This window comes from Phasianus colchicus, chromosome 14 (assembly GCF_987193195.1).
Source record: "Phasianus colchicus chromosome 14, bPhaCol1.hap1.1, whole genome shotgun sequence".
NCBI classification, from domain to species: domain Eukaryota; kingdom Metazoa; phylum Chordata; class Aves; order Galliformes; family Phasianidae; genus Phasianus; species Phasianus colchicus.
Window position 1 is genome coordinate 7,425,794 of NC_143449.1, and position 17,718 is coordinate 7,443,511.

The 17,718-nt window shown below is 39.7% G+C and overlaps 1 protein-coding gene across 2 annotated transcripts; it reads left to right on the top strand.

The window, feature by feature from the left end:
* The first annotated feature begins 421 nt into the window (after positions 1-421).
* MAGT1 (magnesium transporter 1) lies at positions 422-14,612 on the top strand. Of its 2 annotated transcripts, XM_090150115.1 has the most exons (10): positions 422-579; positions 1,571-1,740; positions 2,560-2,677; positions 4,048-4,188; positions 4,741-4,881; positions 5,183-5,272; positions 7,628-7,691; positions 9,608-9,682; positions 10,925-11,015; positions 12,985-14,612. In XM_090150115.1, exons 1-10 carry the CDS (start codon positions 499-501, stop codon positions 12,998-13,000), a joined length of 987 nt encoding a protein of 328 aa, XP_090006241.1. In that variant the 5' UTR covers positions 422-498; the 3' UTR covers positions 13,001-14,612. The 2 variants fall into 2 exon arrangements, with proteins under 2 accessions (XP_090006241.1, XP_090006242.1); XM_090150116.1 differs by lacking the exon at positions 10,925-11,015.
* The last annotated feature ends 3,106 nt before the right edge of the window (positions 14,613-17,718 follow it).

The following is a 17,718-nucleotide window of genomic DNA, read 5'->3' on the forward strand; positions in this document are numbered from 1 at the left end:
CCTTTCAAATACACGGCACAGCGACAGACACGCGTTTATAACAGCGGGGACGGCTCTGGGGAGCGACGGAGCTCCGCACAGCTTTGTTCCGTGTTTCTTTTTGTTTTCGGAGTGGCTCCCGACGCGAGGCTCATCCCCGCCGCAGCGCCCGCAGGCAGGAGCCGGGAAGTCCGTGCACAGCGCAGCTTGCAGCGTTCAGAACAGCAGCCGCACGAACACTCAAAGACAAAAAATTGGAGCGCATCGCTCCTCCCACAGCGCGCAGCGTAACGTCTACTCCGCCTTGCGAGAGCCCGCCCCTCAACGCAGCTCCGCCAATCCGGCTGCCCCAGCTTGCCTCCCCCTCATTGGCTGCCGCTCCAGAGCTGAGCGCAGAGCCTGCGAATAAAATGCGGGCGATGAGACGCGGGCTGGTGCCGCAGCCAATAGGAAGCACGTGGGTGGTGTCGCGGCTCTGTGGGTCGGCCAGTAGGTGCGAGGTGGCGGTAAGGGGCGGCGATGGCGGCGCTGTCGGTGTTGGTGCTGGTGTTGCTGCTGGCCTGCGGTGGGCCGCGCGCTGCGGGGCAGAAGAGGAAGGAGGTGAGGCGGCGGTGCGCGGCCATCACGGCCTCAGCGGAGTGCCCGGAGCCGGGGGGGGGAGGCGGAGAGGGGCTGATGCGGCGGAGCGCTCAGGCCCTGGGGAGCTGCCGGGCTGCGCTGTTTGGCTTCCTGGTGTTCGTACGGAACTTCTTGCCCAGTTTCTGCCCGTTGTTCTATTGCTGCGCTCCACCAAAAGGAGCCCGCTCCCATCGCTTTGATTACCACACTTGAGACGTTTATGAGCAGCGCTGACGTCCCCTCTCACATTCTCTCTAGGCTGAACAGCCCCAGGTCTCTCAGCCTTTCCTCGTACAGGAGATGCTCCAGGCCCCTCTTCATCTTTGTGGCCCTCCGCTGGGCTCTCTAGAAGTTCTTTTCCTCTTATGAACTGGACACAGAGCTCCAGATGTGGCCTCAGCAGGGCAGAACAGGGAGAGAGGATCACCTCCCTCATCCTGCAGGCCATGCTCTTTTTAATGCACCCAGGATATCATTGGCTTTCTTGGCTACTATAGACCCAGCTCCTTCTCTGCAGAGCTCCTTTGTAGGAGATCAGCCCCTAACCTGTACTGATGCGTGCAGTTATTCCTCTCCAGGTGCAGAACCTGTGTTTGCGCTCGTTGAACCTCACCAGTTTTCTCTATGCCCACCTCTCCAGTCTGTCCAGGTCCTGTTGAATGGCAGCACAGCCTTCTCTTGTGTCAAGGCAACAAACCTCACCATTAGCAGCATAGGAAGGTACTTTGGAGCAGGCAGCTTTTGTCAGTGTGTAAACACTTGATGTAAATTAACATCCTTATCAACGATGCGATTGTCAGAAAGCTCTGTGAGTGCCTTTGAGAGCTGAAAGCTGAATGAAGTATCACATCGTGTAGCTTGTGTTCTTGTAGAATGCAGCGCTGTATACAAATCTTCAAGTCCGTGCTGGGAGAGATTAGAGGGAAAAGCACCCACAGGAAAACCAACGCTCCTTCTCTGATTTTCTTTTCAGATGGTGTTATCAGAAAAAGTGAGCCAGCTGATGGAGTGGACGAGTAAGAGATCTGTGATACGAATGAACGGTGACAAGTTCCGCCGTCTTGTGAAGGCACCACCCAGAAACTACTCGGTGATTGTGATGTTCACTGCTCTTCAGCCTCACAGACAATGTGTTGTGTGCAAGTATGGCCTTAATTCATCAACTGCAACTTGAAAGTCATCATGTGATTTCAGGAGGTTAAATTTAAAAGACTAACTCTTTCATGCACGTAAAAGTACATGATACTGAAGTATGTCATATGTTATTTTTGATATTCTATGGGAATGCTTATGTTATACTGAGGGAAAACAATGTACTTGTTATTTATTTTCCTCCTGAAGTAATTGATGTTATTCAGACAAAATGCTCACAGTGCTGAGTTTCTGCACAGAGAGAGGGTGAAAGCTCAACTTTATTGGCATGTACTACTGAAGAAATGTTTGCAGGTTTACTTGATGGCCTTGCAGTCTAAAAGTTGCTGTTAGTTAATAATATTCATTGACGTTTTATTTATGTTGATAATTTGCTGGTCCTGACCAGCTCCTGTAACTTCTGTACCAAGTTATTTCAAGTTAATTGGTATTCCATCTTCTGATGCAGACAGGTGGACACTTCTGTTCGTTTCAGTGCCCCAAGGATTAGTAAATCAGGAGTTTCTGGGCTGCATTTCAAAAAATTATTTGGAAATTATCATTGCTCCTGATTATGGATGCAGTGACACTTGACCTATATCTTGGGCTTTAAAGTACAATCAGTGGTACTAAATGCTTTGATTTTTTTTTTTTAGGTGTAAATGTGGCCCTGATTTTTTTTTTTTAATGTTTTAACATGAGAAAATAAATGAGGAGGGTGAATGGAGTGCTCCTTTCAGTGGGATGGAGAGCTACTGCTCTTGTAGCTGTTCTGTAATTTGTGTTGGGGCTGACACATGACACACAGCATCTCACTTTGTGTGTTTACAGGCAAGCTGATGAAGAATACCAGATCCTGGCAAATTCCTGGCGATATTCCAGTGCATTTACCAATAAGATTTTTTTTGCTATGGTAGATTTTGATGAAGGCTCAGATGTGTTTCAGATGGTAATGTTCTCTTTCTGTTCTATTTTTAACTTGTGTTTTGAAGAATGAGGGTAAAGATGTGTATAAAACGTATCGCAATGATTAAAGACGTGTAGAATTACTGAGCTCAGAAGTTAAAAGCTACCACTCAGGTGAGTAGTGAGATGACGAGATGAGGGCAGTAGTATTTAGCAGTGGCATTAATAGCACTGAAAAATATGGAATTGGCACAAAGGATATGCTAGCTTATCTGACTGTTGCTTCAGGGTCTGGCTCCTTTTTCATGGATTCTCCTGCAGTATAGGAAGAGGCAAGACAGAAAACACTGAAGTCCTTAGGAATGGTTAAGAAAGGAATAGTGGATTAAGCTTTCAATACTGATTGACTCCTACTCTTTTTTTATTTTGCTGTTCTACTAAGTAACAAAAAAAGTATGAGAACTACAATTGCAAGCATACATGGAATGGTAGAATTAATCATTCACTATAGGTTTCAAGTGTTAATTTTTCTTTAAAGAGGTGCTCATCTCAATATTTAAAAGCTATGCAATTTAGGCAATGCTATTTCAGTATATGAAAGCTTTTGAAAAGGGGGGATGGAAACTTTCAGTATTCTTGCTTTATTTTCCCATGGTGTTTCATCAAAAATTAATTCACTAAGCTATGACTTATATAAATTATTGTACATATTCCTGTTCTGATGATTTCTTTCCAGATAGTGTGTATAGAGTAAATAGCTTCAAAAAACACCGTAATGCTGTGGGGAAAATAGTGTTGGGGAAAGGTCTTAATTAGGAAAAGGTTAATCAAAAATAGAAGATGCTGTAATGTCACATTATAAACAAAAAGCTTTTATTTGTTGTAATGTCCTGTTAACTGGATGGAACCTAAAGATGCTATAATGTCACATTATAAACAAAAAGCTTTTATTTGTTGTAATGTTAACTGGATGGAACCTCTGCAGTGCTTACTGCACAGCTGAGTACTGACAAAGGAACATCAGCTAATTCAGAAAGGAAACTCAGATGTGTTTAAAAAAACAAGCAAACAGCAGCAATTTCCCCAACTATCCAGATCAGCTGGCAGCAGAGAGCAGAAGTTATTTCTGACTGCTTAAGAGAGAAGACAGCTTGGCTCATACAAAGGAAAGTACAGAATGGTATTAATTATTGTCTTAGAAGAGGCAAGAACTTGGTCTGTTTTCATCAGATACAGAAGCGTAAGCTGATGTGCGTGGAATGCTTTGCTCAAGTAACTGTGCAGCTTCTTCCTTGAATACTCGTGCTTTCTAATCGACTTGGTGGCTGTTGCACCATGCAGATGAACTGGAGGCATGTGTTGCTTAGTAGACCTCTGATGGTGCTGTGTTTTCTGTGGATTTTCTAAATACAGCTGAACATGAATTCTGCTCCAACCTTCATTAATTTTCCTGCCAAAGGGAAGCCCAAACGAGGTGACACGTATGAGCTCCAGGTGCGCGGCTTTGCGGCTGAGCAGCTTGCTCGATGGGTGGCTGACAGAACTGATGTCAATGTAAGTGTGCACAGAGGGGGGCTTAGTCCCTCACCACCTCTGCAGCACTCCCTGTTGTGTCATTCTGGCTGTGATATTTGTTAATTGTGTTTTATTGATAAGTCTAATCTCAGATACTCTAAATAGTTATTGCCTACATAATCTTCCATCACTGGGAATGTTCCAAGCAAGGCTGGATGGTGCATTGAGCTGCCTGGTCTAGCGGAAGGTGTCTCTTCTGAGAGATTCTGTTTGAGCACATAACCACATTTTTAAGGTTCCTTACTTAGCAACAGACAACATACTAGAACACTATGTGTGATAAGATGGTAAAAATCAACTTTCTTCTTGTGTTTCTGAGGAAGAAATTGTTTCAATTAGTAGGTAAGGTAGTAGGATGTAAAGGAGGAGGAAACTTACATACTTTTCAGGTCAAAGCTTCTTATAGAAACTTATGGGAGGTTTTTTTTGGAGTTGGTGTTTTTCTATTCTAATATGTTGGGTTTTTTAGGTGTAAGGATGTTACGTGTTATCTTGTTGAGAGAAAATAATGAAGTTATCTTCTGTGTGCAGATTCGTGTGATAAGGCCACCAAACTATGCTGGACCACTGATGTTAGGGCTGCTGCTGGCTGTCATTGGTGGCCTTGTGTATTTACGTGGGAGCAATCTGGATTTTCTGTATAACAAAACTGGCTGGGCATTTGCTGCTTTGGTGAGTAATCATGATTCCTGTCTACCTGTTCCTGTGAGTATCATTGCAATCAAAAATTTTTTAAAAGCTTTTGTTTAAACCTGCTAGATGACAATGAAGTACATATAGCTTTTCAGTAGCCTGATAATATTTCATGGTTTTTTTTTTTTTTTTGACTCAGATGGTACTTCATTGGATGCTTTCTATACTAATAACAGGCCTAGATTAAGATGGCATTCCAAACTAGCACTTTTTGGTATTAAATGAAAAGAAGTGGAGTGGAAAAAAATTCTTAAGGAGTATTTTATTCTTTCCTTTTCAGTGTTTTGTATTAGCAATGACATCAGGTCAGATGTGGAACCATATTAGAGGGCCACCCTATGCTCATAAGAACCCCCATACAGGACAAGTGGTAAGTCTAATTTCTCTATTTATATTTCTGCCTTTCTATTCTACAGAATAATGTCAGTACTAAAAGAGGCAAGTCAGAATGCAGATTCTATTCTTGACCTCATTAGAAAGTTAGTGAGGCTAACTTGGTCTTTGAGCAAGGCAAGCTAGGGGATATTCAGTGCAGATATGCTCTGCCTTCTCTTAAAATATCTGTGAAAGAGGGGTTTTGTAGGTAAGCTGTTTGAATGGAAGGGGTGATGGAACTCCTTTCAGGGTTTAGGTTTAACTACAATTAATATTATGCTTTCCTTGGCTGAAAAGAAACTGCAAACTCTTACCTTGCTAGTAATCAATCACAAAAAGCTGACTCTAATCTGAAACAAAATGTTCTGTTGTGTAATTGGTATGTGATAATGGTTACCCAGAATTAAATCTTCATAGGAAAGGTATTAATAGAATTTTTAGTTTGGTGATTCATTGATTCTGAAAGTTATGGTATTTGAAGAATAATGACAATCATTGCCTAGGTTGGTTTTTTTTTTTTAGTTATATTGGTTTCTGTTCACAGAAATAAGCTTTTTGGGAGCTAGAATAACTAACTCTTAATTGGACTAGAAATAGTAAGGTAAATTTGCTATCTAACAACATGCTCAGCTTCATGTTTGAAACAACTCAAAGTGTTGTCCATGCAGCAAAGCATTAAATAGCCATCATAGAGATGGTACTCTGCAGAAAACAGGACATACTGGTTCGAAAGTGTTGCCTTGTTTTAATACCAAGAGAGCTCAGGGTCTTTTTGTGTGAGGAAACCTTGATTATTCTAGTAATTAGAGAAAGCTAGGAAGATATTAAATGATGCTTTAGAGTAAGCCATTTGGTAACCCCATATGCTATCACCTTTGCTAACAAGTTATTTGGGATAGAGATTTCCCCCATGCTACTGTAAGCGTTTCTTTCATATTTCCTACTTTTCTTTATCTCCTCCCTACTAAAGGGTAAAGGGGTGTGTGTGTATGTATTTAAGAAGCTGAGTGTTTTGGAGGAAGGATTTAACTATTCCTGTTTGTTTTCATGTTTGCTTTTCAGCATTTAATTACCTGTGATGCTTCCTCCTTTTCTTTTGCATACATATTTTATCTCTAGCAATGAAGAGAGATGATGGTTCTTAAGTAGCTAACAGAAAAATAGAGGTGTGTGTTGGATCTTATATATTAAATAGTGCTATTGTTGAGCCTGGCAATTTCATACTTAACCTGATCTTCTATCTCATGCACCTATCTATTGACTTCCATATAAAACATCTTGCTTTGAGATTCTCAAGGTAAGTTGTCTACTGATCTTAGACTTATGAAATCTCATTGTTGGGGGAAAAATCCGTTTTAACATGGCTTTAAATATCCTGCATTGCTTACAATACAGAAGGAGATGTACCTGGATAGCCTGTATGTACCTAGAGCATTGCATCTCCCAAGGTTGCTTATCCATTGTATATGGGCTTTTCTCATGTATTTTATTCAGCCAGAATGGATTTGGTGAAAAGTCCTTTCATGCCCAGTTGTGTGGGTCAGGCCCTCTGTATTCTTCCAGCAAAATGCTGATCTGCTTATCAAACATTTTTCTACTGGGATATAATGACAACCATAGTGAAAGAGAAGGATTGAAGAGCAGGAGTCTTAACTTCCATGGATTTCAGACTTTCTGTTGACTCATACAGTTGGTAGATTTCTAATGAAAACAACAAATGAAACCAACAGAAGATTCCTGTCTGAGCCAACTGAAGTTCTAAGTCAACAGAAGCTCTCATCTATGAAATGTGTTCTTCAAAGTATTTCTGCTTTTTGTTTTGTAACACTATTTCTGTTTACCACATTCCTCACCCTTTTTTTGATCTGAATACGAAGACTGAAGAATAAAGCTTCAAGGGTGATGTTAGTGGTGGTATTTTTAATTTGATGGCATGAAAAAGATTTAAAATGCTCAGCACTGGAACCAAGTGAGTAGTGCTCACACAATGTCCCAAAGATGAGCACAGTGTCCCTAGCATAAGGATCCAAGTCAGGGTTTGGGTCAGACTCAAAAGCCAGTGGTGCAGAGCAAATGTAACTATCCAACAGGGAATCCGGGTGATGAAGGTTGTAGCAGCTCTTGCATTATTATAATCTGAACAGTACTTTGGGCTGATTGCATGTGAGAATACAGCAAGTGTTTCTGATGCCCAATTCATGTTAAATAGATGAAATTGTTCATGCTAGAGCTGCTTTTGTCTCACAAAGGAGACATTGCAAAATGCAGTTCCAAGCTCCATAGCTGCTGTTAATTGTTTCAAAGTTAACTCCAGTCTTTCTAAAATTCAACTGCTCTTTGTCTCTTACAGAGCTATATCCATGGAAGCAGCCAAGCCCAGTTTGTTGCAGAAACACACATTGTTCTTCTGTTCAGTATCCTTACTGAGACACATGTTGTTGGTGACAATTCTTCTGTTAGCTTATGCTGCTGCCTCTTCTATGAGTGTGTTTTGTTGTGGTTCCTATCTCTCTGCTAATGCTGGTGCAGAAGCTTGTAGAGACTGCTGACAACTACGGCTTTCTAATGACTGATCTTTGAGTACAAGAATATTTAGTGCTATCACACCACCTTCTTCCCTTCTCAGTGACCAAACTGGATGGGTTCTTGTGGAATCATAAGGCTCTTCAGGATAGCCCCTTTTCCTTTACACATTTTGTCTTTTCAGTCTCACTTAATTCTCTCTTTAGTATTGAATTATTTCCTCTATTACTGATGTTTTTCTTTTATTTCTTGGCTTACCTTCTTTGCCTTTAACCTTAGCTCTTAGTTCATGCTAACAAGTCTGGATTTTTTCATGCTGGCATTAAGCCATCAAGAGAGGTAAGCAGAATCTTGTTGGTTTAAGTTTTTTCTTTTCTCATTTGTATAAAGATGTTTCTTTAGAGTGTGCATTATCTTTTCTGCTCATACATGCATGTGTTTATCTGTCATCTGTGACTTGAGTCTTCCCTGAATCAAGCTCTTCTTGTTTTGTCACTCGTACCAGCCTGTGCCTTATTTTATTTCTACTAGGGAATAAGTCTTACTTAATACTGTATTTCCCTTGCAGTTCCACTGTCCCAAATTGTCTACATTTTTATGATACACAGATCTACTTAGCAGCATGCTTACCAGGAGCACGAGTGAGTTTCTCTCTTAAACTGTGTGATTCAAAACTATTATAAGTACTTGTCCTCTTCAGTACTCTATAGTGGCTAACAAGTTTCTGTTGTAACAGTGAGGTGCTTAGTAACTGAGTGGCTTCACCTTTCTCCCTCTTCTCTTAAATCTTTTCAAAATCCCAGTTTCACCAAGAGATACATCTGTAGTTTTTTTTCCTTTTTGTAATTCAGTGACATAAAGTGGACAATATTAAATATGCTGTTAGAGGTTAAAAAAGCTTTCAACTCTGCGTATTCCATATCAAATACTTATTTAATACTGAAAAATTCAATTTAGTAAGAGACTTCCAGTCTTTTTTCTTGCTACTGTTGTACTTCTGATGCATTCAGTTGAATGTAACAATTTTTTATTGATGCCTGTTTGCATGAACACTGTAACATCATGGAGCAGATTTGCCATTTTGCTAAAGACATTTAAAACAGCAGAAGTTAGCAAGGTTCCTGTTAATTGCTTTTCTCTTGGTTCTTTTGCTGAGTACAAACTGCGTCTGAAACTGAAAGATGTCATCTCCTTCAGCCCCTCTTGGCATCAATAAGTAATTCTCATTTCAGGAGAGGAATTGAGGCTGAAACTTCTCTAGTTTTGTTATTTTCTTGTTTGTTTTTCTTTCTTAACGATTCATTTGTGGCAAATGCCAGGACTTTTTTTGTCTGCGCTGCCTTAATTTTACATAATTTTAATGATTTCTGTTAATTGAAGCTTTAGGACTCAAGTCTTGCTATTTGAAAGATACCTGTTAGATCAAAATACTCATTTTATTATTTCTGTTAGTTGAGCTAAAATGCAGTTTATAAATTCCTTTTGGGAGTGGAGTAAAACAATAGTAGGAGTGGACTTACCTCCCTGAAGGAAGAAGTCCTTTTTCATTACAGGCTGCAATAGTGAAAGCATGTTCTTAAACTTTGCTTTGAGACCTACTATATATTCTGGTTTATGCTTCAAACTTTGTATTTATTTTCTCTTGGATTTTGATGATTATGAGCAACTTCAGTTTGCTTTTTTTAGCCCTAGGTTTGTTGATTAGACCAGGAAGCCTGTGATTTTTTCAAACTTAGGAAATTAGGAATGCAAGTATTGTATGAAGTCCTGTGTATTTTGTTGATTCAGCCTTAAACAGTGTCCACAGATGGTGGTGTTACTTTAGGAATGGTTCTCCTCCATGAAGCTGCTACTTCTGACATGGATGTGGGGAAGAGAAAGAGTAAGTACTAATGTTTCTCTCTCCATCTAGAGGAGTCACATTATATAAAAATCAGGGTATTAACAGAAATGCTTTTATGCTGTTTTTTTTTTTAATTGTGAATATTGGTCAATTTTAATTCTTACTATTTTCTGTTAGTTTCAGACAAATGATGATATCCAGGGTTTCTGTGGCCTTTTCAACACTGCAATTGGTTGCATAATAGTAGTAGAATAAGTTTCTATTTCACAATTGGTTATTTTCTTCAAGGAAGAATTAAAGAAGGGGAAAAAACGACTCAAACTTTAATGTTATTGATAACTAAAGAATAAGAGTAGAGTATTTCTGGTGGCCTAATGTAATACTGGGGTAATCTGTTAAAATAAAAACAAGTCAACTTAAGTTGCTTGCTATAAAAAAAAAACAAAAAAAAAAACAACCTCCAATAAATCATCATGAAACAAAATACTCTTGAATACATCAGACAATAACTTGTTATGTATTTCATTATTTTGTGTGCCCAGGAGAAGACAGCTTCAATTTTCCTCTCTGCCCTGTTTTATGGCCACGTTAATCTCATTTTTTTTGACTTTGCTTCAGTTAAGAAAAAATAAACTCTAGGTTAGATTCTATATGTCTTGTGTGTTATTTGAGTCACAGTGTATAGATCTGTCTTTTTTTCTCCTCTGCTATTAATGAGGGGTATTTCAGGATAAATTGCATGCAGATCCCATGCTAGTCTTAGTTGAGATACTCAAGAACTGTTTTTGATGTGTCCCAATTCCTCTCATGGGTCACAACAGCAGCAAAACCAACAACACCAGTTTCAGTTTTTGGATATTATTAGTGTATGTGGACCTCTAGTGGGGATGAAGTGAAACAGACTTCTGCTTTGCTCTTGGACTGCATGCACGTGTGCTGACTTGTGTCCTTGCCTTGACAGGGAAGGATGCTGTTGTATGCTTTCCACCTTTCAGTCATTTCAGCAGCTTTTGGATGTGCTTAGCAAAGAGCAAGACAGGCAGATGTAAAGATGCTTTGGGCCATTTTGTTAGCAAGGGAGAGAAGGGGCTTATCATCTCAGTGGTATAAAATGGGCTTAAAGTATTTGAAAGAAAACTGATGTCAGTACAGCTCTTCTAAGTGGCTATAATAAAGGTTTAATCTGACCAAACTTGTAAATACTGCAGAATATTTCTGGAACTGTGATATTTTTGGAGAGAGCTGTCACTTAACTATAGTCTTATTCTGCATCTCTTGCAGTCATGTGCATTGCTGGTATTGGCTTGGTGGTGTTCTTTTTCAGTTGGCTGCTATCTGTCTTCAGGTCAAAATACCATGGATATCCATACAGGTACTGCTTTTCTGCTGCTTCAGTCACTCTTTGTGTGCATTGTGGTACAGCTACGTCACCAGAGGTGGTTATGGAGAAAGTGGAGTAAATACAAATGAAGGCCTTGGGGATGGTAACAGAAATTTTACTTGAACTGTGTACTTATGAATGAATCTGTTCCTGTGGACTGGTATTTGCTTGTCTCTTAATGTTAATATAAAACAGAACAGAGAAAGAAGCTCAATATTTTTTTTCTCTCCCCTGAAATCTAACTTGGTGAGAAATATTTTAAAATAAATGCTGCTTTTGCTGCTCAGAGTAGCAATGTTGGCTAATAGTGCAGAAATACAGCATTTGGTGGATACTACTCTTTTTCTGGCCAAAGCACAGATTATGCTGCATTGCTTTTTATGCTGTTATGTATTTATAAAATATTTCTATTCTCATGTTGGTATCTCAGCCAACTTATATTGCAGTGAGTGTATCTTTACTACATTTCCTCAGTACTCATACGTTCTGATAATTAGTTCTTATCGTTGGGAACAGGGAATGTGACTGATCATTTAAAGCTGCAAATATTTCAGGATTGCTTCTATTAAGAATCTAGCACTCTGTTGAGTGGTTAATTTAGAATTCATTTTTCTGTATTGATGGATGCAGTTGCCTTGTTTCATGTATTTTGAAGGAATAAATACATATTGAGGGGCCAGCTTCTAACCATCTTCCCTCCTGTGAAGTTTTTAATGTGTCTAGAAGGCTAATCCTGATTTGCATTGGCAAATAGATGGTGTTCTCTCTGTGAGAAGCCATAATGATGCGTTACTATGTCTATTAACAGAGAGAGAGCATCAGTGGGTTCCTAGAATTCTGTAGTACATGTGGACGCTGGAGGTTTATTTTTTCAAGATTTCTGTGAATTTATAACTACCACCAATTACTCCTTACACGAACAGTTGATTAGTCTCACTGTGATTAAGAGTAATATTTCTGGCTCCCAATCTGTAGCACCATGTCTCTGACAGATCCTCACTCAGCTTTTTCACAAATTGTGAAGATATCTGCCTTACTTATCCTGCTTAAAAGTTCATAGTGATGGTCATGACCCGAGGTGGTGGGGGTATGCCTTTGTCTTCAGCAGGAGGTGGGAGTTATGGGATAGAGTGCAAAAGAAGTGCCTCTTCTGGATTAGATTTAAACAATGAGGCAGTTGTTAAAATCAGAGTCATCCTCATTATCTGTTGGCAGGATAAGTATTTATTTAGTGATCTTGCTTTCTGAGACTGGAATTGTATGATTTTTGCTGTAGTAAAGACACAGGTCTGAAGATAACTTTGAATGCCTGAAATTATTGGCTCTTATCATGACTGAAATTCAAGGGCAGCTGCTGCTCTAACTCACTGTGAAATGTCTTGTGCTTCTTGCCAAACAGTTCTTAGTGAAGCATATACAGTCATGCTGTGAGAAGTTAGCCAGTGCTTTGCTGCTCCTGAAATTCTGCTCAAAAAGCCTCTTGTACTTTTCAGTATTCTTCCACCAACTTCTCAAAAATATCCATAACCCGTGAATTACAGAATCCTGCTAACCCACTGTTGTGTTCTTTCTACACCCACAGGCTGGGTAACCCTTTAGGTCATGGCAGTAGTCAGTTCTTTCATTTTTGTAAATGTCTCTATAATAAAATGTGATACAGATACTTTTCTAACACCAAAAGATACCTGAATTTCTTGTTGAATAACTGATTGCCTTTCATTCTGTTCTTTGCAGTGGTCTAATGTGCTTCTGCTAAGTTTGGAGCAAGTATGATATTGCTGCTCTGGCTTTGCTTGAGGGGTACTTGAAGTCCTGCTTTTAAGTAACTTTCTCCACAGCTAATTTCCCCTTAGTTTTTCATTCTGATTTTCTGAGAATATGTGGAAAGCTAAATAGGCTGTTGCAGGCCTTTGCTTTATATAAAATTAATGAATGTTTGCTTTTCTCTTTATTCTTGCAGTTTCCTAATGAGTTAAAGGATTCCAGAATCTGTGACACCAGGAGGGTGGTGACTACGAAACTGCGTGATAGAATGGAAGAACTAAAGATGTGTGGTTCATGCTACCTCTCTTTACACTGAATGAGATAGTTAAACACTGAACCAAAGATGACATGCAGTGCCTTAAATATAACAAGCAATGTGCATTGAAGGACAGAGTATTAAGATGCAACCTCTCTCACAAGCTTTACATCTTCTGATGCAACTTTAATGGAAGGCAAAACTTTGCATTTCGAATTACTGTGTTTCCTTAGACTAACAGAAATGGTACTTTGAATTCTATTGGATAATCTATTTTGCATGTCTTTTTCCCTCAGATTCTTCTTGCTCATCCTTGTAGGTGACAGTAGCTTCTCTGTTGTACCTTTGCATGGTTGAGGAAGCTTCATGACCTGCATATCTCTTCCTTTAGTCTGTGACCCTTGCAGCGTACTGCAGATTCCATTTCAAGATGTGCAAACCTAAAGGTGTGTGTCTATTTTGAGAAGAGCATTTAACTACAGTATGATGCAAGAGATTGCTTCACAGACGAAGGAAGACTTTATAACGGGTAGTAGTGGCTCAAATGGTAAAATTTCAGTCAACATTGTACAGAGTGACCTACTAATCAATTTTATAGTTGATATTCAGGACTGAAAAAAAATAATCAAAAACTTAGTGTATTTCTTCTTCTCCCTAGTAAATAGGCAAAATTTATGGTAAACTTTGCTGTCCATAATTTGATCAAAGTCCCTGTTTGCTATAGTGCAACTCATTTAAATGTTAAAAACTTCGTTGTCAAATAATGAAACTACATCAGTTGATTTGTAAGTATTGGTTCACTAAAAAGCAGTATCTCGGTGATCAGCAATTCCCTTCCAAAAATAAGAAAACCTGGAAAGGTAATTAAACGAGTAACTAATCTGTTGCATGAATTACAAGTTGCTAAATGGCCTTAAAGTTACTGCTCAGCATCTGCTGTCAGATGCTGGTCGCAATCTAAGTTCTCACATTCATTACTTTCTCCAAATTATTTTCAGCCTTATGTCCTTGGAAGGATATGGGAGCGGGCTGAGATATCTAACCCCAGATGTTGTTACTCTAGGAAAGCTTTCTTAGCCTTGCAATTAAATGGATGTGCTTTTTGCTCTTTTATCTCACAAAGATGCTTTTTCTTAAGGATTTTTTAGTTGAAGACCTTGTGCCTCAGCCCACGCTGTTTTGTAATTCAGCACCTGCACTACAGGAAATGTTTGTGGCCTAATTCAGCAGTACTGCCTTTTGTAGACTATGATGGCCTTGGTGGTTAATAGTCAGAGGAAAGTATGAGACTGGCTTCTGCTTCTGCCTGTCTCTAAGGGTTACAGGATGCGGATACTTTGGATTTAAGCTCAAAAAGAGCTTTATCATTCAGAGTAGAATGTTGTTATTATGCAATTTTGCTACATTAACATATCTCAAGTGCCTTACCTTTTCTAACTTAGTTGTTTGACATTTCAACTTGTTGGTGAGATGCATTTAAAAAAAAAACCATACAGAATGAGAAGTTTTAGTGGATTGAGTAGTGGCTGGATTTTAGACAACTTTCAATAAATTTTTTTTAATCCACACTCCTGTGTCTCTCAAACTTTCAGACTGAAAGAAGATATAACAAACCTATTTTTTTCCACTATTGCTTCAGTGTATTAATACGTGTATATAGTAAAAACCTGAGCATGGTTGAGTAGATGGGATTAATAGTGTATGTGTGTTTATGCAGGAAATCACAACCTGAAGCATCACTGCTGGAGGTCCTCTCCTGTAGCCAACTAACAGCACAAGGGTTGCATGTTTTTATTTGTACCTCAGGAAAGCTGTCAAAGACAGGACTTGGCTTCCTGCAGTCTTTGGCAGATGGTGTTCCTGAATGTGGAGTCCAGTGAGCACTACAGTTACAGACTTTAAAAACTTATTTTCCTGCCCTGTTGGTATTTTAAGAAAAGAAGGCTTCCAGCAACATCTGAGATTGGTTGTGCTTCAGTTGTTAACAGTGCAACAAAAGTGATACGCAATCTCGTTCTGAAATAATGTTTTCTATTCAAGCTTTCAGATTTTTTAAATGTTGTGTTTATTGTATTGTCTCTTTCAAAAGTTGTGTTGGTGGATGGTGGGGACGTGTTGGCCTTGTATTTAAGGTGATAAACTTTTGAGAGGTTTCTTTTCTTTCCATGTTGGCACATGGAATTAAAATAATGCTTGTTGTCTTCCTCCCCCCAGTTTTTCTGCTCTCTAGGCAGAAAATGAAGCACATGGAGAAAGGATGAAGTGTGATCATTGAGTAGAAGATTGAGTGCTTCCACAGACCTGTAGCAGATCTAGAGAGCATACAGAAAAAACTTATTTGGCTTGTAGAGCAGTTGAGGTAATAGTTAGCTATATGCATCTCTCCTTTCTGGTTAGCATAATGCATTGATCCAGATCCCTTCTGTCTTCTCCAGAGTGAACAAGCCCAGCTCCCTCTGTCTTTCCTTCTAGCAGATGCTCCTGTCCATGTTTCCATTTCTTACCATGCTTATCATCTGACAAACAAATGAGTTTCATTGCACTTTATCTGCTCTACTTAAAACCTCAGATCTTGACCATTCCTATAAAATGAATTTAAACAGTGTTGTCTTGTTCTGGTTTAACTGTACTACTTTAATAGTAGTACTTTAACTGTACTACTGTGGAATGGTCTGAAAAATATGTATACATACTTCATATTTCTAGGTCAGGAGCACATACACTTATTAAAATAATTGACAGTTGATAACTATACATGTCTTTAGCCATTTTTTTTTTAAAGTAGGCTAATATCTACTTAAAACTAATTACTGCTCTTATGACAGAAATCAGACGATAAGATTCAACTGTAGCCTGTGATTTCTTCTACTAAATGTCTCTGAATCTTTATTCTTTCAAGTATATTGGATCAGCAGTGCCTATTAGACCTTGGGGGAGGTGGTCCTGTGTCGAGGGTGAGCATGACTATAGGTATGCTGGATGTGCAGAATGTTTTTCTAGAGGTGCACACAATATCTATCCATATGTGGATTTTGCTGAGCTCCTGCAACTTGTATTTTGGCAATTTGATGATAGGGTCAGGTTTTGTCTTCAGGAGTAATTGTTGGGAGATTTGTTGCTTTATGTTGCCCGTCCTCACAATGTGATTTTTTTCTAATGTGTATGTTCAGTTGTAAGCTGTGAATTCAAGACAAATTTATTTTTTAAAAATACCTCTTGCATTTCCCAAGAATATAGAAATACTACTTTATCTTTTAATTTCATAGTTCTAATGTAGACTCTGCCATAAGGCAGACTCAATCCCTTGAAAAGAAATGTTCTGTCTTACTTCAATCACTCAATTGAAGTACTAATGTAGAACTAAGAATAGGTGGTGCTTCCAGTTTAATATACCTACTGGGTGGCAACAGATTAATATGGCTTTTTGTATTTATTGATGGAATTTGTTGCAGTCAGAATTAGCACTGATTTATTTTTCTTAACACCTAGATAAAAGCAAGTGATGGTTTGGTCTTTTAGAACTGCAGCTTTGACTGTGAGATTGAATCTAGGAACAAAAGCTATTAATTCAGTTTTTGGCTAGTAATAAAATCCAGTAAATGCAGGGTGCAGTTCTTGGCTAAAAAGCTAAGTTATAAAGCAAATTCTAGACTTGTTTGTAGAATTTATCTGAGATATGTAGGCGTGCATGTTCTGAAGTTTAGAAATGCTACTCGTTTCATTGCAATTGCCTTTTAGAATGAAATACATGCTAAGGAGAAGTTATACTTCAGTTGACAAGGCTTCCACTTAATGTTTCTTTCCTCATTTTGCACGTTCTGGTGGGAACCTTGTGAGTTTATATTTCTGTAGGAAGCAAACCTTAATTTTCAAAGCTGGTTATATTTTAAGAAGTGACTGATTGCCATCTGTTTCTGACTCTACCCCGTGCTGGGCTTGGTGTTGGTGACCCATTCTTCTCTTTTGGCCACGTGGAGAGGTACAAGTGCCGGGCTGCTCCAGGCACTGCAGGTTGGCAGTGTTCTCATGGGAGCACATCGCTGCTTCCCCTCTGAGCAGCGGTCTCTCCTGGTCCTCTGCTGTTCATATGGGTTGTAACATCTGATGGGAACATGGGGGCTGCTGGCAGAAGCAGGGAAAGGCATACCTAGATCTTACATGATGCTGCCAGCAAGGAACGATCACTGGGCTTCTTTACCTGAAAAATGTTTTCTTTAAAAAAAAAACAAACCAAAAATGTAAATTCTAGCAGTGCTGGGCTTAAGTGAGGCTGTAGTCAGGAGGACAACTCGTGTGCTGCTCAACAAGGTCTAGTTTGTCATACCTTGCTGTCCTGGAATCCCAGCATAGAATCATAGAATGACTTAGGTTGGGAAAGAAGCCCACCCGGCTGCCCTTCCCCTGCTGTGCTCTGAAGAAGGGGTGTGGAGCAGCAGGCGCTGGGCTGAGGCCAAGCGCGGTGTGGCCGCGGCCCTGCGTGCCCTGTCACGACGTTCCTCCTGCGTGGGCACGTGGCTCCCGGGGCCGGGCGCGCCGAGGCGCCATCGGTGGAGCCCCCTGCCGGTCAAACCCGTCAGTGCACTTTGTTTTGAAATGATGTCATGGGACTTGGTGCGTGACGTCAGCCCCTCCCCCCGCTGATGTAACCCTCCCCCCAGCCAATCGGAGCGGAGG

Coding starts and splice junctions, on each gene's coding strand:
- MAGT1 (XM_090150115.1), top strand. CDS start 499: ATGGCGGCGCTGTCGGTGTTGGTGCTGGTGTTGCTGCTGGCCTGCGGT. Junction 1,741..2,559: donor AGACAATGTGTTGTGTGCAA/GTATGGCCTTAA, acceptor GTGTGTTTACAG/GCAAGCTGATGAAGAATACC. Junction 7,692..9,607: donor ACACATTGTTCTTCTGTTCA/GTATCCTTACTG, acceptor CAGTGTCCACAG/ATGGTGGTGTTACTTTAGGA.